Source organism: Giraffa tippelskirchi, chromosome 2 (genome assembly GCF_054371585.1).
Source record: "Giraffa tippelskirchi isolate mGirTip1 chromosome 2, T2T-mGirTip1v1.2.pri, whole genome shotgun sequence".
Classification (NCBI taxonomy): domain Eukaryota; kingdom Metazoa; phylum Chordata; class Mammalia; order Artiodactyla; family Giraffidae; genus Giraffa; species Giraffa tippelskirchi.
Genome location: NC_137276.1, coordinates 165598961 through 165620643, shown reverse-complemented (window position 1 = coordinate 165620643; position 21683 = coordinate 165598961). Strand labels below are relative to the sequence as shown.

Below are 21683 nucleotides of genomic sequence, written 5' to 3'. Positions count from 1 at the left end.
GTATGGGTTTTAGTTAATAACAACATATTGATGTGGTTTATGAATTGTAACAAATATGCCATATGAATGCAAGATGCAAACAACAGGCAAAGCTGGAATTGGGGCATATGAAAACTCCCATACTAATGTCTCAGTTTTCCTGTAAATCTAAAACTGTTTTATGTATTTTAAAAGTTGAGGGTTTTGTTTTTTTTTTTAAAGATCACTGAAATCATGGTGGGAGTGGGGAGGAGGGTAGGAATCAACCAAGTGTCAATCATTCTGTCCGTATCAGGGACCTATAGGTAAGTGTTGTTTTGCAGTTGTTTTGTGAGAGCCGGGCAATTTACCTTATAGCAGGTGAGGCAGACCCCCTCCAACTTCCAGCCTCCTCTAAAAGACAGAATATGCAATGAGGAGGGAAGGAGAGGCCCACTCTGCTCCACCCAAGGGATGCAAACAAGGCTTCACAGAAGACAGGACATTTGGGCTGGAGTCATGTGACAAGGAGAGGATATCCTGGCATGAAAGATCCAAGAGCTTGTTCTGTCACTCATTGGCTACATGACCTTGGGCAAGTCACAACTTTTCCTGGCCTTAGCATCCCCCTGCAAGCAATTCAGGGGTGACTAAAACAACCTGTATCATAGGTGCCAGCTCAAAAAAATCTTGACAGACTCAAATGAGTTCTCTCTCTCGCACAACTGTTTCTTCCTAACAAGCTACATGCATAGTCTCTGACCTCAAAGCTAGTTGTAGAAGGCGGCAAGGAGGTGAGGATGGGTCATTCTGCCTCCAACACACACACGCATACCGAGTACCAAAGCTTGTGTCCACCCATTCATTCAACAAATATTCGTCAGGCACTGTTCTAAGCACAGATGAATACAATGACAAAACCAACAAAACTCCCCGCTTTCATGGAGCTTATGTCCTGATTGGGGGCTGAATGTTCAGAGAAGATGAACAATAAACCAGATAAGCAAGTACACTAGATGGTGTCAAGTGCTAAGGAGAAAAATCAAGGGAGGCAAGGAGACAAGAAGAACGTGAGGCAGGAGGTTGCAGTTTGCCTGAGTAGGACACACTGAGAAAAGGCTGTGGAGGCCTGCCATGCAGAGATCGGCAGGGCGAACATTCCAGGCAGAGGGAAGGCCTGTGATCCAGCCCGAAGAACAGTGATGGGACTGAAGTGCGTGAGGGGAAGTAGTGAGAGGCATTAGGTGGGGTCAGGGGAGGGGGCGGTCAGGGGGTGTTCATGCAGAGCCTGGCAGGACCCTGGCAGGACTTCTGGAAGCCACTGGAGGATTTTAGGCAGACTAACACAATCTAAGTTGAGTTTTAACAGGATCATTCTGAGTAAGAGTTGAGTATAACTCTACAAGAGTCAAGCAACTATTTTTGAAAAACTCTGGTGGGGGCGGAAACTAGCATCTACCACAGGGAAGGTGTCACGGCTTTCCCTGGAAGCAAACTTTTCACCATGTGGCCCAGGAATCAAACCCTGCAATCAACAGAAGAAGCAGCCTCACAAACAAATGGGTGCCTATAAAGTGTTCCTTTACATTCATAAAGGCCATTAATCTCATTTCAGCTTGAAAGAAGAAACACATCACAGCCCTCAGTCCCAATGTACTGAAAATACCTGTGATGCAACCCCACCCCCATTAACCCGGCTGCTCACTGCCACGTGAACGGGGTATTATCATTTAAGCACTAGGTAATCGTCCCACATTACATTAAAACTTCAGAATATTTCCGTGAGCTGGCTGGAGAAGAAAAAGTAGTTACCAGGGTAGGCAGGCACAAAGGGCCTTTTGCCAACTACTTAGATATATTCATTCTCCGTTGCCTCAGTAGCTAAATAAGCATGGAAAACAAGCAGGAGAGGAATACTAATTAGAGCTAATTAGACCCTGCCCTCTTTTGCCTCAATCTTCTTTATTAAAAGTCCCCCTAATTCAAGGATGATGGCGCTAAAGTGTAAATACCTAGGGTAAACAGCAGCCGACCCACCAAGCCCCCTGGTTTGCATTTCTAAACCTTTGCCTGGTTACCTGAGAGCTGCAAACCCAAGGCCAAATTCCAACAGCCCCATCACAGACCACGGAAATCGTGGCGGTGGGGGAGTGCTGCCAACAGGAGTCCAGTAAATAGGATAAAGGGCTCTCCTAGGATTTAGAGCATTCTAATGTGCAGGGCATTCACTAGAAGAACATTTGATTTTTTTTTTCCTTTTAATAAACTATGACAGCAAACATGACTCCAGTTCTGCAGCCCAGTCAATGCCATACTCCTCCCTCCTTAGTAGAGAGCAAGGGCCTCCCCAAAGAGAAACCCTTCCTTGGGTCCTGTCTGGAGGTCTTTGCTAATAAGGAGAGCAGAGAACTCTGGGATGGAGGGTTGTCAGCCTGCTGAGGACTTGTTTGAAGTGAGCCCCCTTAAATTAAAAGTCTGTTTCCTGCTGGATTAAACACACAGACAAAAGCAGTGCAAAGCAATACACTGGCAACTTAACCACTGATCTAGGGACACCCAGGCAGGCAGGACTCTGTAGATCGCCTGTTTCTCTTAGTGGGTAATGAAGGTTTTTCTGTCAAATTCTGTCCTAGTAGCAGAACACAAATTGGATGAAGTACCTGCAGTGCTTCAAGAAAAAGAGAAGACAATGGGAAGGAAGAGAAAAGAAAAGCTGTTTCAGACTTGCAGTTTGAAAGTTTGCAGTTGGCTCAGCAACACTGGGAAGCTAGGAGAAATCACACAGATATGTGTCAGTCCCTGGTAACCTTGAGAAGCTCCAGGGCATTAAGAGGGAGGTGGCCAGGTCTGGAAGCCAGTGATAGGCTTGCTCTCCCACTGCTCTGCTGATCCATGGAGGGATGGCTGAGCTCTAAGGCAATCGCAGGAGAAGAGACAGCACTGGAAATAAACCACCGTGGGCTCAATGCTTTTTTCCCTACCTAAATTGTGTCATGCAGGACAAAGGGCCCTGAACCAAAAAGCTATGAGGCCTATGGACAAGGAGAGTGGGCAAATCACTTCACTCTCCTGGGGCAACCCCCAAAATGGAGATCATTAAGAAGAAATATGTGAACTTTGAAAAGCAAATATCATAATGCAAATGGAAAATAATGGATTGAAAGAATTATTTGCAACTGGAAGTATTTAAGTTTTCATCAGAACCAGGATGTCAACCTGTAAGGAAACTAAGAAATCATCTCCTTCAGCAGTTCCTAAACTTTTGTATTTCACAGATTATTATTTAAAAAGAAAACAAAAAGAGAAGGTAAAATTTATATAGGATTGCTGATTTTTTTGTTGGCTCAAAATGAAAAACTACCTTGTTATCACTACAAATTATTAAAAAAAAGTTTTCCTAAAAATAAAAACGAATTTCAAATTAAAGGACAGTCCTTGTGAAGCAGGGGGCTCTTGGCAATAACATATTCCTGTGTATGACACAGGCTACATCCCTCTCTTTGCCCTTCCCTGGGGACTCATGAGCAATGGGCACTGGTTGCTAGATGGGTGTTTGGAAACCAGTGATCCACCCCAAGCTCTGGACTGATGAAAGAAACCTGTTACAGTAATAAGTCTGAAACACCGCCTAAAAAAGTTTTTGTTTGTCTAGACCTCTCCTCTCTCTCAGACAGCAACCTCCACTGGCTTCATGTAAATGAAACTCGGCAGGGGACCGTCCTCCCCTCCCTCTTAGCCAGACACATGGTTCGGAACAGCAGTCAAGAATTTGGGGCTTGAAAGTGAACCCAGTATCTCAACACAATTATCTCCTACCGGAAAAGAGAAAGTCTGGAGCTTCCTGCTTTTAGAGGGGACGGGATGGGTGCAGCTCCTCTGCCTGGCAACCCCAGCGCCAACAGAGCATCCTTCCTCAGCAGTCTCCCAACTCTGAAAACTTAAAGCAGGTAACAGAGGGTCCTCACACAGCCGCCAGCTCAGAGCAGGATCGCGCGAGTGCAACTGAACACCCCCTGCTCCAGAATCCGGGGGAGTACGCTGCACGGGGTGTTTGTAAACTTCGAGATAAAGCCAGGCAGAAGGAAGTAGATCGCGAGATCCCAGGTGGGGCTGTGGTTTCGGACGTGGGTCTCCCCTCGGGTATGCGGGAGCTTAAGGGAGGAAGGGGTGTTTACATCTTTAAAGAAAGGCGGCTGGCCTAGGCGGGGTGAAACTCTAGGATTCGCCTGGACATCCACGCTTGCAAAAGTCTAGCTCTCTTAGAGTAGCCGTGAACCCCACGCTTTGGCTTCGGGTCACGCGCCTCCAGTTACCCCTCGATCCCCGCGATCAGGACACCGGTGGCATCACCCGGCGCCTCCCAGCAGCCCGGCCGCCCCGGACCGGCCACAAGGGCCGCTTTGTGCCGGGAGTTGCAGAGCCCGGATCCCGACGCGGGGCTGGCGGCGGCCCTCCCCGCGCACTGGGCGCGGGCGCTCGCGGGCTAGGTCAGCAGACGGGCAGGGCTGTTTACACAGGAAGGCTCCTCCTCGCCCGGGAGGGGACCAGGGGCCGACGACAGCCCAGCGGGGCTGCGGCGGGCCGCGCGCAGGGTGGCGCACGCAGTCTGAAAGCCCCCCGCCCGGTCGTCCCCGGCGGTTCGCCTCGGGTGTCCCCGAGGACGCCTCCCACCTTCAGACAACTGCCCTGGCCCCTGCCCCTCCAAGACCCCAGCGGGCGGCTCGGGGCGCCACGAAGTTTCTTTCGGCACAGCGGGCGGCGCAGCTTACCTGGGAGCCGGGGCACGAGCGCGCAAAGCCCGAGGAGGCAGCAGTACAGGAGCGCAGGGGCCCGCGGCATGGTGGGGCGCCCGGCTCAGCGGCTGCGCGGGCGGCGGACTCCGCGGGGGCGTGCGGCCGGGGAGCGGGGGCGGAGGGCCGGGGGCCGCGGCCGGACGGGAGGCGGGGGCGGCTGCTCTGGCCCGCGCCCCGCCGCCACCATCCCTCCCGCAGCGCTCGCCGCCGAGTCCCGGAGCCGCCGCTGCGCCGGCTCGCCGGCTGGGGGTCGCCGCTCAGGACGGCCCCGGCGGGCGGTCTGGGCAGAGGCGGGACAGCAGGCTCCGCGCTGCGGCCGCGACTCTGGCTCCGGGACGCGTCCCGGGCGGAGGCTTCCCCGCGCGCCGGCAAACTCTTGCCAGTCGCCTCCACCCCTTCCCTCCCTCTCCTCGCTCCGGCCCGCCGGGCTCCACTTTCCTCCTCTCCTCACTCCTCCCCTTCTCTCCCCTTCCCGGCTCCCGCCCGGCTGCCACACGGTCCGCTGACGGCGAGGCGGGGCGGGCCGAGCTCCGCCCCTCGCGGGGACCGGCCCGAAACGGGAGGCCGAGGGCATCCAGGTGGAAGTCGCTTCCGGCGCACCTGGAGGCCGGAGCGGGGGTCGAAATCCCGGGGTGGGGTCTGCCGGGCTTTCCTAGCAGCGTGGGCCTGCGGGAACGCGGCAGGGCACGCTCCATGCGACAGCAGAGATTACTTGGGGTTGCTGAATTTAAGGGGGCGGAGGGAATCGTGCAGTGGCAGTCTGGTCTTCCTTCCCAAAGCAGCGCTCGCCCGAGAGACTGAGGCACCGGCGCGTGTTACCGGGAGGAGAGTCGCTCCACGGGGAACGTGGGGCGTGGAGGCACACCTGAAACACTCTCTCCTCTCTTTCAAGTTTTGCCCCTTACGCGGATTTGAGATTGGTCAATATGTCGCTATTATGCGTTTTTCTTATCTCGATACGCTGGCGGTTTCCGTAAAGCGAAACAAATTAAAAACAGATGCTCAGCCTTTCACCTTATTCTTTACGTATGAGCTGGTTCTAAAATTGACTGTGAGGGGTGGGGTGGGGAGTTTCTCTTAACACATATTCAAAGGACCTGGTGGGCTTGGGCTGCGCCACGTTGAGGGGGTTAAGACCGAAATGGTTTCTAGGCCACAGAAGAGGCGGTCTTCACGTAGAAGGAGGTAACACTAGGCTGCCCAACACGTACAGTACAAAGAGCTAGCCAGACACTGAAATGTAAATACCCTGTTAACTCTTGAAATCCTCCCCACAACCCTACTGTTAACCAGGTGAGAAAACTGAGGTAAAGAGATTAACGTGCCAAAAGCGGCAGAGCTGGATGCCTTGTCCAAAAGTTCAGAGTGCCTTTGGCTAGAAGCAGAAGCAGCAAAAAAAACCAAAGTGATATGACCTTTGCAGGTCAGGAACTAGTCGGACAGATGGCTCTGGAGGGGGGTGGGGGGGTGGGCAGCAGTTCTAACTGACCAGATTAGAGAGTTTGGAGTTTAATTGTGCCCTCCCACCCCACATTCTACCAAGGTGGTGGCCAGAGGATGATGCCAGAGGTGATGCCAGAGGAAGTCAATTTATTCTTTTTTTTTATATATAAATTTATTTATTTTAGTTGGGGGCTAATTACTTTACAATATTTATTCTTGTGGTAACAATGTGCATAGAGGTCAGGCTCCAAATTCCACTTGAAAGAGGGTTTTAGCCATAAATTGCATGTAAATATCACTGTACTTAAATATTCCCCATGTTCATTCTGATATAAGAGTCATGCTTGTCCTTAAACATATTCCAGTAAAATTGGTGCTGCAGGAGCTTCTCTGGGTTTATCTTGGGTCTTTCTGCCTCAGCTGAATGACCTTGGGGCTACTCTTATCCAAGCTTGAGAGGCAATGATTATAATTAATGGGCAGCCAGTGAAAGAGTTTGAACTGAGAGGTGGCAGTGCCAAGTGGTGATTTTCAAAGATTTGTCTGATAAGGATGTGATGGATAGATTAAATGGAAGGAAAGTTGCAGAAATTGAGTAAATATTGCATTGATAAGTACAATTAAAAACTTGCATTTATCAAGCATCCTCTAAGTTTATACCCTGTGGTGTCTGATATGTGCACCACCTCCCCCACCCCAGCATGGCCCTTCACTGTTCAGCCCCAACACACACCCCTGTTTACCTGGACTGCATCTGGAAAGAGCTGCAACCAAATCTGCCCTCCTCCAGTCCCACCCTGGTGGTTTCCAACCTGCCCAGACCTGCTATAAACCACTGAATCCCAAGTGATGACAACATTCTTCCATGTTCCATTATCACAGAACTAGTTTGGAAGTAGGTGCCTCTTCTAATTCCTCCCAAGCTTTTGTTTTCTGGTGTGTGGCTTTTTCTTGTCCAGTCACCCTTCATTCTTTTTAGTAGCTAGAGTGGAGAAATAAGGCTTGACGTGTCAAGTCTCTCAGTCGTAGTCGTGTCTGACTCTTTTGCTCCCCCATGGACTATAGCCTGCCAGGCTCTTCTGTCCATGGGATTTTCCAGGCAAGAATACTGGAGTAAGTTGCCATTCCCTTCCCCAGGGAATCTTCCTGACCCAGAGGCTGAACCTGGGCAGATTCTTTACCATCTGAGGCATCAGGGAGAGTGGAAGTGCCCTTCAAATGCTTTGACTTCCTCTGATGAACAAAGTCAGCATGCACTGATGGTCCCTCTCAGGCGGGAGACAAGGCCGTGCTTCCCACAGCCACTGGAATATTGTTAGTTCTTGTTGTGGCTGCCTCTACAACATCCCATTTCTGATCGTTGCTGAGCTTCTGGACCCAAAGGAGGCTGCTGGTTGGATTGAGTTTGAGTCTCAAAGTTTGAGCACAGATAACCCAGAGGAATTTTATGTTTATTAGTTTTAAAATAAGATTAATTCCTCAGAAAGTTAAAAATAGAATTACCATATGATCCAGCAACTCCAAACTCCCAAATGAATTGAAAGCAAGGCCTCACACAGATAGTTATACACCCACATTCATAGCGGCTATATCAACAATCGCAGAAAGGTGGAGATAATTCGAATATCTGTTAAGAGATGAATGGATAAATAAAATGTAGTATATACATACAATGAAATATTCAGTCTTAAAAAGGAATTAAATACTGACACGTTATACACAGATGAACCTTTAAAACATTATGGTAAGTGAAATAAGCAAGACACAAAAGGACAAATATTGTAGAATTCTAGTTATATAAGAGAACTAGAATAAGTAAATTCATAGCTTCAGAAAGGATAATAGAGGTTACCAGAGGCTGGAGAGAGGGGTGAATAGGAAGTTATTAATGGTACAGAGTTTCAGTTTGTATAATGGAAAAGTTCTGAAAATGGGTCATGGTGATGGTTGAACAACATGAGAATATTTAATTCCACAGAACTGTCCACTTAAACCAGTCAATCCTAGAGGAAGTCAACCCTGAATATTCATTGGAAAGACTGATGCTGAAGCTGAACCTCCAATACTTTGGCCATCTGATGCGAAGAGCTGACTCATGAGAAAAGACCCTGATGCTGGGAAAGATTGAAGGCAGGAGGAGAGGGGGTGGGGCGACAGAGAAGTAGATGGCTGGATGCCATCACCAATTCAATTAAATAGACACGAGTTTGAGCAAACTCCGGGAGATAGTGAAGGACAGGGAAGCCTGGCGTGCTGCAGTGCATGCGGCCGCAAAGAGTCAGACATGACTGAGCAACTGAACAACTTTTGTGTTATCTATATCTTATAATAATTTTTTTTAAAACTTGAAATCAGATTAATTAAAACTTTTAGGGCTTCCCTGAAAGAGTCTGCCTGCCAATGCAGGAGATGCAAGTTTGATCCCTGGTCTGGGAAAATCCCACATGCCATGGAGCAACTAAGCCTGTGCACCACAACTATTGAGCCTGTGCCCTAGAGCCCAGGAGCTGCAACTGTTGACCCCATGCTCTGCGACAAGAGAAGCCACTGCAATGAGAAGCCTGCTCACCACAACTAGAGAAAAGCCCTCACAGCAACGAAGACCCAGCACTGTCAAAAATAAAATTAATTCATTAAAAAGAAAATTTTGTATTTCAAAATTCAGATTTCCATGCTAACTCACTTCCACAGGTAAATTGTCCTATTGTGTAATTCAATCTATGATCCAGGTCAAAAATATTTCACTGATACATAGTTACAATGTAATATGCAAGGGAAAGAAGGCTAAGGGGGAAAAGAACAACCCTACAGTTTTCACCTTACTTTAGATAATATGCTTAATTTACTCTGCTTTTATAATAGTCATGCCTGGGGTTTGTCACAGTGCTAGAAATGAATGACCTTGATGACAGAATGTTATCAAATTCTTTTGCAGCAATTGATAGGACTATGAAACATGTATAAAATTTTCTTTAATGTTAATATTATGTTGGTGAAAAAGTAATTGTGCTTTCAGACCATGAATTTTAAATCATTATAACTAGGGTCAAACACATCTTTATTAATCAAAATAGGAACCATTACAATCAACACATTTTTGCCAATGAGAAATAAGTTTGTTTATACCTGTGGCATAAAAATCCATGCTTCAGGATTTGACAAACTCTTGGGAAGTATTTTGTGTTTCCTGCTGGTTGTGGAAGCATTTTCTCTGCAAAAAGTTGTCAGGATGCTTGAAGAAGTAGTAGTTGGTTGGCGAGAGGTCAGGTGACGATGGCAGATAAGGCAAAACTTCATAGCCCAATTCATTCAACTTCTGAAGCATTGATTGTGATGTGCAGTTGGGTGTAGTGGTCGAGAAGAATTGGGTCCATTCTGTTGACCATTGCTGGCTGCAGGCATTGCAGTTTTCAGTGCATCTCATCAATTTGCTGAGCATACGTTTCAGGTATAATGATTTTGCCAGGATTCAGAAAACTATAGTGGATCAGACCAGCAGCAAACCACCGAACAGTGACCCATGACCCTTTTTTTGGTGCAAGTTTAGCTTTAGGGAGTGCTTTGGAGCTTCTTCTTGGTCCAACCTGAGCTGGTTGTTATGGGTTGTTGTATAAAATCCACTTTTTCATTGCATGTCACAATCCAGTCGAGAAATGGTTCATTGTTGTTCTATAGAATAAGAGAAGACAAAACTTCAAAACAAATTTTTGGATTTGCAGTCAGCTCATGAGGCACCAACTTATCAAGCTTTTTCACTTTTCCAATTTGCTTCAAATGCTGAATGACCTTAGAATGGTCAATGTTGAGTTCTTCGCCAACTTCTCATGTAGTTATAAGAGGATCAGCTTCGATGATGGCTCTCAGTTGGTCGTTGTCCACTTCCGATGGCCAGCACTGTGCTCCTCATCTTCAAAGCTCTCTTTTTGTCTCCTTTGCAAAACTTTTTGAACCACCACTATATTGTACGTTCATTAGCAGTTCCTGGGCCAAATGCATTGTCGATATTTCAAGTTGTCTCCGCAGCTTTACAACCCATTTTGAACTCAAATAAAAAGATCACTTGAATTTGCTTTTTTCTAACATTATTTCCCTAGTCTAAAATAAATATAAAATAAACAGCAAGTAATAAGTCACTAGCAAAAAAATAAAGAAATGTGCATTAAAATGATGTATGACATGACTGCATTTAATAATGTATTCCAATATCAAACAGCAAAGTTCAACAATACAAAACCACAATTACTTCGCACCAACCTAATAATTAACTGGCTTTTTTTTTTTTTTTTTTTTTTGGTCCATGCTGCACAGCTTGTGAGATCTGTTTCCTGACCAGGGATTGAACCGGGCCATGGCAGTGAAAGGCCGGAATCCTAACACCTACATTACCATGGAAATCCCTAACTTGTTATTTTAAAAATATAAAATTATGTTCCTTTTTATAAGAAAATGTTCTTTATGGGTTTTTCTACCTCTATGTGACACGATCCTGGTTAGGAAAAAGCACTCCCCATGGCATCCCATACAGGACTGCCAAGGAGAGACCTAAAGGCACTGTCCACATAATGAACAAAGGAGATGGGCAAATGACAGGCCATGAGAAGCACAGCAAGTTCCATTTTGATGAAAATAGCCTATTATGTTAATTGGCATGTAGTTGATCTCAGTAATTTTTGTTTGTTTATTTTGAGGTTAAGGACACATATTGTGGTTATGCCAAAGCTCAGATGGGTGGAATTTCATATTGAAAGACAGAATACAAAACAGTCTTGATGGAAATTTTCAGCAGTGAGGTAAGGTGTTTCTGCTTGCTGTTTTTGCTTTTAATGTACAAATGTAAGTCATAGACACATCAAATTTCTCTGAAGCTGTTAAGAAACTTATTTTAAATTTATTTATGGAGAAGATAGCACACCCTTGATACATAAGTCATGTTTTTTTCAACCTCTCTGTTCATGGAATTATCAATTCTGAAAATGCTCATGAATTATTATATCTTTCTGTGAGCAATTTTTTGAAGATTAGTTTTGAAAATATTTTTAAGATTATATATTCCAGAGGGAATGTATGTTTTCCAGCTTTCATGAACTGAGATATTTTAAAACAATATCCATTAGTTATAGTAAAAGTTGTGATATTTTTCAATGAATTTTGACATGTCTGTTTCCTTTTTAGAAAACTTAAAAAAAAAAAATTGTTTGTAGAGCTTAGACCCAGAGGAGACTGCTGGAGTCTTTCTATAAATGCCCCTTTTCCACTTGAGCAAAGCCATTACAATTTGTTTCTTTTTTCCTAGAAGTTATCTCATACCACCTAAAGGGCACATGCTTTTCCAGTTACTTAAATAAAAAGTACAATGAATAAAGACAAATACACACACACTCCTTTTTAATTAGTCATATCTAGAGACTTCTAGTATAAATGCCAGGAAAAAAAGGAGTAAGGAATGGGAAAGGGGCACAGAACAGGTAATGGCCCATGCAGATGTGGCCTGGGAAGAAATGCGACAAAATGAAGGTACATGATAGAGGGCAGTGAACACCAATACTGGAGCTATCTTAAGACCAGAAGGAAACAGCCAAGAACTTGGGAACGCTCTTGGAAGCCCAGCCAGCATTCTGCCTTGGCCAGTGGAGGACCGCTTTTTTTTTAATCCTCCTTTTCACCTACAATCCCTTCCTTGCCATCCCCCACTTCCATCTTGCCCTTCTCTTCTGCCTTGTCTTAGCTCTATCAGTGGTCCTTCAGGTAATGCTGTAGCTAGGAATTCAGCCACTTTTTAAAAGGTAGGACTTCTGACCCCTACCCCTTTCTGGGGGCCAAGTTCAGGGGTATGATGGGGAGTGGAGGCTGAGCTGCTACTCAAGGACTGGGTCTGCAGAAGTCAAGAGCCAGCAGCCCTGCAAGATGCCTCCAGCCCAGGACCCAGCTTTGACCATGTACGGGGCTACTGCCCCTTTGGTAGACTATAGCTCTTCGTATTTAATTGCTAGTGGAGCAAAACTATAAATCTGAACTTAGAAGAATTCAGTTCCAATCCTCAGTACCATCAACTAGCTGGGCAACCGTGTGATCACCTGCCCCTCCCTGGACTTCAGTTTGCTCACTTGGAAAGCAAAGGATCTGATCCATGCCAGTGCTGGCTCTATAATTACTGCTTGTGAACTCACATGTGTTTGGCACTTGGCAGCAGGCTCTGGTTTACATAACCTGTTCTACCAACTAAAAATTGTCCTGCAGAAAAACCACTGCCCTTTAACAGCATGCAGGACCGGTTGAACACATTCTTTACATGGGAAGATTTTGAGGGCCTATCTTGAAAGTGAACTCTGAAAAGGACCACTTCACTTCTTTAAGGGGTAGCCCCCCACCAGCTCCCTGGCTAGTCTACTCTGGTTATTTAATCATCAATCATAGCACATTCTTCATGCCATGTAACCCAAGTTCCTTCTTTGGTAGTTTCTTCCCTAGCCTCGCTGGAGTTTGGTCACTATCTGCTCCAACATTTCAGAGGCCATACAATAAAACACAATGCCTGCACTACCCACCAGAGGTTCCTCCAAGGGTCAACTCAATATTCAGACTCACAAGCCTTCTGGAGGCCACATGTGGCTTTAGTCAAGAAGATGTAGGGAAGAGCTAGCCAGCCTGGCAGCATCAAGGGTTCATCTCATGGGAACTCAGCCCTCAGTCTAGCATAGCGCTCATCTCAGGTACAGGAGATAAGAGCCTGGTTGCACAGATGTAGGTGCCTCCCCAGCTTAGAAGACGTTATATTTTGTAGTAATTCCAGGAGTATAGTTTCCAGGTTCCTCCCAAAGACAAGCACAATTCAAAAAGTCGCCACATTCAGAGAGGCCCAAATAATGGCTCCCAGTCAAGTATTTATAGTTCAGTTAGGTATTTATAGAACAAATCAGTGTTGTAAAACATACCTCATTTTCCCTCATTTGGACACTGGGGCTTTGGAGAAGTAATGATAAGTGATAGAGCCAAGATCTCCTGACTCCAAGGGCCATAGTTCCTTCTATTCTATCATAGCTGCCTCATTTGAGTGGAACTCTGATCTTCACTATGACGATGGCCTAGTCTTAATTTGAGTGTACTTAAAAGAAATATATTTTAATATCTTCTCAAGTGCAATGTAATCTCATGTGCTTAGTCACTCAGTCATGTCTGACTCTTAGCAACTTCATAGACTGTAGCCCACCAGGCTCCTCTGTCCATGGGGATTCTCCAGGCAAGAATACTGGAGTGGGTTTCCATGCCCTCTTCCAGGGGATCTTCTCAACCCAGGAATCAAACCTAGGTCTCCTGCATTGCAGACGGATTCTTTACCATCTGAGCCACCAGGGAAGCCCAGTGTTATCTCATAATTGGTCTTATTTGTGATCATTTCAGAAAGTATTTACATACACGTTAAATTAGAAAATACATCTGAAAACACCTGGCACACAGTGGGCTTTCAGTAAATGTTCCTTGAGTCTGCCTTGTACTTCCTAAATTGGCTCCCCACATGATTTCTTAGGGCAACAGTTTTGACCCACTAGTCTTCTGAGTCATGTTATACAGGGTGGCCTTCCAGGGTCACAGCAAACTCTTCATTACATGGAGCTCCATACTTTATAACTACCCTAATAACGTTCATCCCCAAACAACAACTAACAGCAAGCACTGGGTCTTTTACCCTTAGGTCAATAGGCTGCAATGTAGTTAGCTGTGGAGATTTGTGTCTCCCAGACTAGGCCACCCAAACCATGTTTTCCAAGTGCAGCTGAAGGACAAAGCCAAGCCAGACACAAAGCAGGAAACCCACGAGCTATAACTTGAGCTAGCTGGGCTCCCTCCTTCCAAAGGGGCCAGGGAGGGCATTGTAAGTGTCTCCACATAAGAAGGACTTGAGTGAACGCCTTAGTAGATATAGCCGTTCAGCCTTCTCGTCAAGAAAAGCAGGCAGGGTACATAGTTGGTGTAATTGAAAGATCACACCAGGAATCAATGATTAAACAACACAAAGAAGACCCATCATAACCTGGCCATGACACTCGCCCTCATAAACACATTCTCACCTTCGCACAGCAGGCTTCTTCTCCACAGAAGGCTGTATCCTTGATCTTCCCAACTAATAAACTTGACTCATCTTTCCATACCCAGTTCAAGCCTTCTAGAACTGATGTTTGTAGAACGTTTTCCTCCATGTTCTCAAAGGGCTTGGTCCTTGCTTCCTCAGATGAGTTGAATTTGAAATTTTTGCGTATGGCATGACTGACTCTCTGCCTTAACTAAGAATTGAGAGTAGGCACTTAAAATGTATTTGTGGGATAAAAAACAAGGTGAAGAGCATAGGGAACTATAGTCAATATCCTGTACTAAACCGTAATGGAAAAGAATGTGTAAAAGAAAATTACTTTGCCCTACAGCAGAAACTAACACAACACTGTAAATCAACTATAATTTAATAAAATAAAATTTTAAAAATTATTGTGGAATGACTCATTTAACAAATATTTATTGAGTGTATACTTTGCGCCAGATATTGTTCTAGGTTAAGGATGGAATGGTGATATTTATGAAATAAGAATCCTGAAGGGTGAGAAAATGTAAGGTAAAGGGAGGGACAGGAACAGAGACAGGCTAGCTGTTCACAAAGCACCCATTTCCTGCTCTTGCATGTGTGGCTCTGCTGTGTTCCTGCCTCCCTTGGTGTGTTGAGTGTAGTTGTGTGACTGGGTTCTAAGCCAGTGTGATGTGGGAAGAAAGGAAAGGTATTAACCCCAGACCCGACCCATGAAAATCTCTGTTGCATGATCCTTCACACTCTTTCCCTTTCCAGTAGATTGATGCAGATGAGTATGGCATGACCTTGAGAAACATTCAAAATGAGCCATAGCAGGAAGGAGCCTGGATCACCACTTAGAGGATAGAGAGGGCTCACAGCAGCACCAGGAGCAAAAATAGATGCTTCCGGGCTATCAGGCAGTCCACGGCCCAAAAGGCTATTTGTGTTGACCCTTTTAAGGTGTTTTTTTTTTTTTTTTAAGCATGAGACTTAAAATAATAACAATAGAAAATTTTAAAGCATTAGTTTAAAATGATAGATGTTCTATTATGAATCAGAATTATGTACCATTTAGAGGGTATTGTATAAGTTAATTCTCAAGAAAATAGTAAAGCTGGTTAGTTAGGGCTGGTTAAGAGAGGCTTTCTGTTATGGCCTAAGCTTTTTTTAAAAAAAAAAAAACAAATACCTCAAAAGTGTCATTACAAACAGACATTTGGACAATCAACCTTATTATAATCCAGACACTTCTGATGTTTTTCCCTAATTCTATTCTTTGCTTCCATAGTCCAGTATATTCTTTGCTCTAGGATGTTACTTCACTAAAATAGGGGCTTCATTCTTTCACTCAGTGAGTTTTGTTGAGGACCTTCTACATACCAGAGAAACAAGACAGAGGGTTTTTCCCCAGAAGCTCAGGAGCAAAGAAGGGCTGGCTGATAAGGGTGGTACTAGGGACGGGTGGGGATAGCGGTGTTCAGTGTCAACCCAGTGGGGGCTTGGACCCATCAAGAGGTTATTGTTTCCAGCAAAAGGAGAGAAGCCTCAAAGACTCCTCCATCACCACAGCTGGGCAGAGAGAGTGCAGTTTTCATTGAAGAGAAGCTGGAGGCCCTGTGCCCAGAGTGGGAGGCCACAGCCGCAGCTGGGGTCATCAGTAATCCACAGCAGGCATTTTGTATGTGGTTTTAGATGAATTACTTTAATGGAGAGAATACTTTCTGAAATCTGAACAATTGCATAAGGATAGAATTTTCATTTTTGATAATAAAGGCCCATTAATCCGTATGCTCCAGGAAGTCCTGTTTGTATCTGGCACCAGGCCTAGTAAATACAGGACACTCTCAGTTTCAAATACCATGTATACGAACCACCGAAACAGCCTACATATGTTAATATTGCGTGTGTGCTAAGTTGCTTCAGTCGTGTCCAACTTTTCGACCCCATGGACTGTAGCCCACCAGGCTCCTCTGTCCATGGAAATTCCCAGCAAGAATACTGGAGTGGGTTGCCATTTCCTCCTCCAGGGGATCTTGCTGACCCAGGGACTGAACCCATGTCTTGTAAGTCTCCTGCATTGGCACACAGGTTCTTTACCACCAGCTCCACCTGGGAAGCCCCTATGTTAATATTTTGGCATTAATGACAGAAAGGTAGACTCTGGAGTCAGATTACCTGGGATTTGAACCCAACTGGGCTTCCCTGGTAGCTCAGCTGGTAACGAATCCACTTGCAATGCAGGAGACCCTGGTTCAATTCCTGGGTCAGGAAGATCGGCTGGAGAAGGGATAGGCTACCCATTCCAGTATTCTTGAGTTTCCTTGGTGGCTCAGGTAGTAAAGAATCCACCTGTAATGAGGGAGACCTGGGTTTGATCCCTGGGTTGAGAAGATCCCCTGCAGGAGGACATGGCAATCCACTCCAGTACTCTTGCCTGAAGAATCCTCATGGACAGAAGAGCCTGGCAGGCTACAATCCATGAGGTCATACAGACCTGGGTTTGATCCCTCAGTTGGGAAGATCCCCTGGGGTAGGGCATGGCAACCCATTCCAGTATTCTTGCCTGGAGAATCCCCATGACAGAGGAACCTGGTGGGCTCCATGTAGTCCATGGGGTTGCAAAGAGTTGGACACAACTGAGCGGCTACACACAGCACAGCAATGCTAACACAGTGCTAATTACTACCTGCACAACTTTGGGCAAGTTTCTGGCCTCTATTTCCCCAACTACTGAACAAGGGTAATAACAGCATTACTTCACAGTTATTGTGAGAATTTAAGAACTGTGCCTGGCATATGTTAAATACTCCCTAATATATTTACTATTTTTATTGTTTTTTCAAATTGTTTCTCATCTGGAAGCAGGAGAGTTCTTTTATTAGACCACATGTCATGATTGTGGGCTCAGAAAATGTTAACTGAGGCTGCATGAATAATGAAACCTTTGATGTTTGCCCCAAGCTTCATTTTTGAATAAAAGTATGTACATGTTACAACCTGGCCATTGAAGAGAAGATCCCCATACTGTGCCCCAGGACTCTTCCCAACCCCATTCTCAAAAAATCCAACCAGACCCTGCTCACCTCATGAAAGCTGATGAAAGACAGAAACCTCCCTCTCGTGGCATTTCTTTTTTAACATAAAATGATGAATTTTTCAATGAAAATGGATTTTTCTCCTTTTTTGTTTTGGCAATCCATTAAATAAAACATTGATTATCTGAATAATCAATGCATCATTAAGATGACACTGACATTACTTCAATTCTCAAAGTATTATAGGCCCTCTAGAAACAATTTATGATCTCTAATGATCCAGTCAAAATTACTCAAATATTGTAACGAGTGAACTGATAATATTCATGTTTACCTGTCACAAGAGGAAGGAATGAAGAGACCAAGAAAAGTCAAGGGGGAATTATTTAGAATTGTTGCATTAAAAGTGAGCAATTTCAAACAAGGCTTTTAAAAGAACTATCCCACCCAAAGTTGTTTTTTTGCAAGCCACAGGAGACAGCACCACCTACTGGCCACGTAATTTGCCCAGGGGTTAAGAAGGAGGAAGAGGGTGGCTATTAGCTCAGAGGTAAAACTGCCCCAAAGATTTAAGTTTCCAGCTGTTTTGGTGTTGATGCCACCTGGATGGCTGAGTCCCTTCTTCATAAAGAGGCTCAGAGCCCACTGAAGCTTTCTTGTCCATAAAAAAACTCCTGATCTCTAGAATCTCTGGAGAAGGAATGGAAAACGATGTGATCTGGGTTTTGACTGCAAAGAGCCAAGCCGCTGGTCTAGAGCAATGGTTCTCAAACTCCCCCACACATTTGAATCACCTGCAAAGCTTCAACAAGCAGGATGCGAATGCCTGATCTAGACCAGTGGAGCACTCTTGGGTGGGACCCAGGTATCAGTGACTTTTAAAAATCTTCTCAAGTGACTCCAATGTACAGCCAAGACCTGCTCCTGTTGGGGCAGTGGCCCATCCCCAGCTAGTTTTGCCTGACGCTCATCTCAGCCTTCAGGCTGAAGCAGAGATAAGCCAAATGACGTGTGTGCTCCTGTGCTGTCTCGGGGCTGTAATCAGAGGATGCCTTCCTTGGGGTCAGAGAGGCTCCCACATGAGCATCTACACCCCACTTTTAAAAAACAGCTCTATTGAGGTCCAATAAACTTCATATACACAGGTTATAATGTAAGTTTTGCTATACCCGTGAATAGTCATATATGGATGGGACTGCTTTTTAATACACTGTCTAGGTTTGTCATAGCTTTGCTCCTTGGAAGAAAAGCTATGACAAACCTAGACAGTGTATCCGTACAGTCAAAGCTATGGTTTTTCCAGTAGCCATGTATGGATGTGAGAGTTGGACCATAAAGAAGGCTGAGCACTGAAGAATTGATGCTTTTAAACTGTGGCGTTGGAGAAGACTCTTGAGAGTGGAAGATCAAACCAGTCAGTCCTAAAAGAAATCAACCCTGAATATTCATTGGAAGGACTGATACTGAAGCTGAAGCTCCAATACTTTGGCCATGACTGAGCAACTGAACAACAACAAATACCCGTGAAACCTTCACCACCATCAAGATGATGAGCATACTCTTCGAGGCTGAACTGAGAGGCTCCTGCTTTATACTGTTTCATAACTATTTAATATTCTATGCCAGGCATTGTGCTGGGTGAGAAAGAAACACAGACTTACCTAGTACAGGACCTCTTTCCTGGGGAAACGAGTTCCAGATCTCAGCTGACACAAGGGAGGTGATGCTTCTACTTAAGAGGGCTGTGTAGAGAAGAGGAGGATTAGAGAAAGCTGGTCAGAGGAGATAGTGGTTTAGCTGTTCTAGACAGATGGAGGTGTATGTTAGGCAGTTGAAGGAAAGGGGTGTGTCAAGCATAGGACACAGCATAGGCCAAAAATGGAGGCAGAAGGAGGTGGCATGTTTAGGGAGCAGCTGGTGTACCAGTGTTAGTGGGGAGGGGGAGTGGGGAGGAGGAGAGGCATGGGGTGGGGAGGAGTGGCAAAGCTGGAACTGTTGGTGCAGTAGCAGGAGTGATGAAAGGAGCCACAAGGAGTCTGACTGGATTCTCTGAGCTTCATTCTCAGTACAGAGCCCCCGAGAGCCCTAAGCAAGGAAGTGCCATGATCAGACTCACATCTTAGAAAGTTCATTCAGACAGCCCTCTAGTGTTGCAGGACAGTCAGTTAGAAGACCTTTGCAGAAGTCCCAGTGAGCAGAAGCAAAATGAATTATAGCATATTATATAAGAATCAAAAGCAACTTTGGAGGCAAGAGCCATTTTCATAAACATTATACACACATATATATATTTAGAGCATTATTTTTATTCACACAATAGCAATGAAAATCTCTCAAGAATGAATGTACTCTGGTCCATGAAGCCCAGAGTTTTGAATGGCCCAGGACCTTTGAGAAGTGATGGAAACTGACATAGTGTAGTGAAGAGGGGCATGAGACAGGTGGGACACTTAGAGAAGAAGTTCAAATAGCCTACTTTTAGCACTAAATCCAGAATCATCTTCAAATGTAAAGGAGGTAACATGCATGTCAGACCTAGAGTCTGTGATGACAAGTTACAGTTGTTCAGTCGCTGAGTCGTGTCTGATTCTCAGCAACTCAATGGACTGCAGCACAGTAGGCTTCCCTGTCCTTCACTATCTCCCAGAGCTTGTTCAAACTCATGTCCATTGAGTCGATGTTGACATCCAACCATCTCATCCTCTGGCGCCCCCTTCTCCTCTTGCCCTCAATCTTTCCCAGCGTCAGGGTCATCTCCAACGAGTCGGTTCTTCACATCGGGTGGTCAAAGTCTCGGAGCTTCAGCTTCAGCATCAGTGCTTCTAATGAATATTCAGGGTTGATTTCCTTCAGAATTGACTGGTTTGATCTCCTTGCTGTCCAAGGAACTCTCAAGAGTCTTCTCCAGCACCACAGTTCAAAAGCATCAACTCTTTGGTGTTCAGCCTTCTTTATGGTCCAACTCTCACATCCATACATGACTACTGGAAAAACCATAGTTTTGACTATACACACCTTTGTTGGCAAAGTGATGCTTTTTAATATCCTGTCTAAGTTTGTCATAGTTTTTCTTCCAAGTAGCAAGTGTCTTTTAGTTTCATGGCTGCAATCACTGTCCACAGTAATTTTGGAGCCCAAGAAAATAAAGTCTGCCACTTTTTTCATTTCTTCCCTGTCTATTTGCCATGACGTGATGGGACCGGATGCCATGATCTTCGTTTGTTGAATGTTGAGTTTTAAGCCAGCTTTTTCACTCTCCTCTTTCACCTTCATCAAGAGGTTCTTTAGTTCCTTTTCATGTTCTGCCATTAGGGTGGTATCATCTGCATATCTGAAGTTGTTGATATTTCTCCTGGCAACCTTGATTCCCTCTGTTGATTCATCCAGCCTGGCATTTTGCATAATGTATTCTGCATGTAAGTGAAATAAGTAGGGTGACAATATACAGACTTGATGTACTCCTTTCCCAATTTTGAACCAGTCTGTTGTTCCATGTCCAGTTCTAACTGTTGCTTCTTGACCTGCATACAGATTTCTCAGGAGGCAGGTAAGATGGTCTGGTATTCCCATCTCTTTAAGAATTTCCCCCAATTTGTTGTGATCCACACAGGCAAAGGCTTTAGTGTAGTCAATGAAGCAGATGTTTTTCTGGAATTCTCTTGCTTTTTCTATGATCCAGCAGGTGTTGGAAATTTGATCTCTGGTTCCTCTGCCTTTTCTAAATTCAGCTTGAAAATCTGGAAGTTCTCTGTTCATGTACTGTTGAAGCCTTGCTTAAAGGATTTTGAGCATTACCTTGCTAGTATGTGAAATGAGTGCAATTGTACGGTAGTTTGACAAGTTACAGTGGTCAGTCAATTTTAAGTTATATCTGCATTAATTCTATCAACTCATTGATTGATACCAGATGTCTTTACTGTGGGCATTAATAGCTCATATGAGTGTGTTTCTTTTATTCTGTTCACCAGTTAGCCTTGAGAACACAAGAGTAAACACAAGCTGTATCGGTGAGGCTACTTTCACCTGCAAAAAGAGAAATAATTACTCAAACTGGCCTAAAAGTAAAATCTAAAGCTCTCAGGTATGGTCTGATCAGAGCATCAGCTCCATTTTCACATGATTCTCTCAGTTTTGCCCTCTATGTGTCAGTTCAGCAAAAACTGAAGCAGTTCAAGGCCTCATACCTCAAACCCACTCTCCAGGACTCTCTCCTCCCACAAGTCTCCTACCAATATTTAAGCTTTATTCTAATTGTATCCACTTAGGCCATGTGCTCACTAAGTCAATCACTGTGGCAAGGGGGCATGGGATTCCACTGAAAGGCTTGGGCCAACCAAGGCCTACATTTGAAGCTGAGGGTCAGGGGGTTGGATCAGTCCCATTCAAAATGCTTGATTG

General features: G+C 45.0%; 1 protein-coding gene across 2 annotated transcripts in view; it reads right to left on the bottom strand.

Moving 5' to 3' along the window:
• Positions 1 to 5217, bottom strand: part of ITGB5 (integrin subunit beta 5) — a 116210-nt gene extending 110993 nt beyond the window's left edge. For both annotated transcript variants that reach the window (XM_081571712.1, XM_081571713.1), the window contains exon 1: positions 4728 to 5217. In XM_081571712.1, the coding sequence (XP_081427838.1) occupies positions 4728 to 4797 (70 nt within the window). In that variant the 5' untranslated portion in view covers positions 4798 to 5217. The remainder of the gene's footprint in view (positions 1 to 4727) is intronic.
• Positions 5218 to 21683: the final 16466 nt, after the last annotated feature.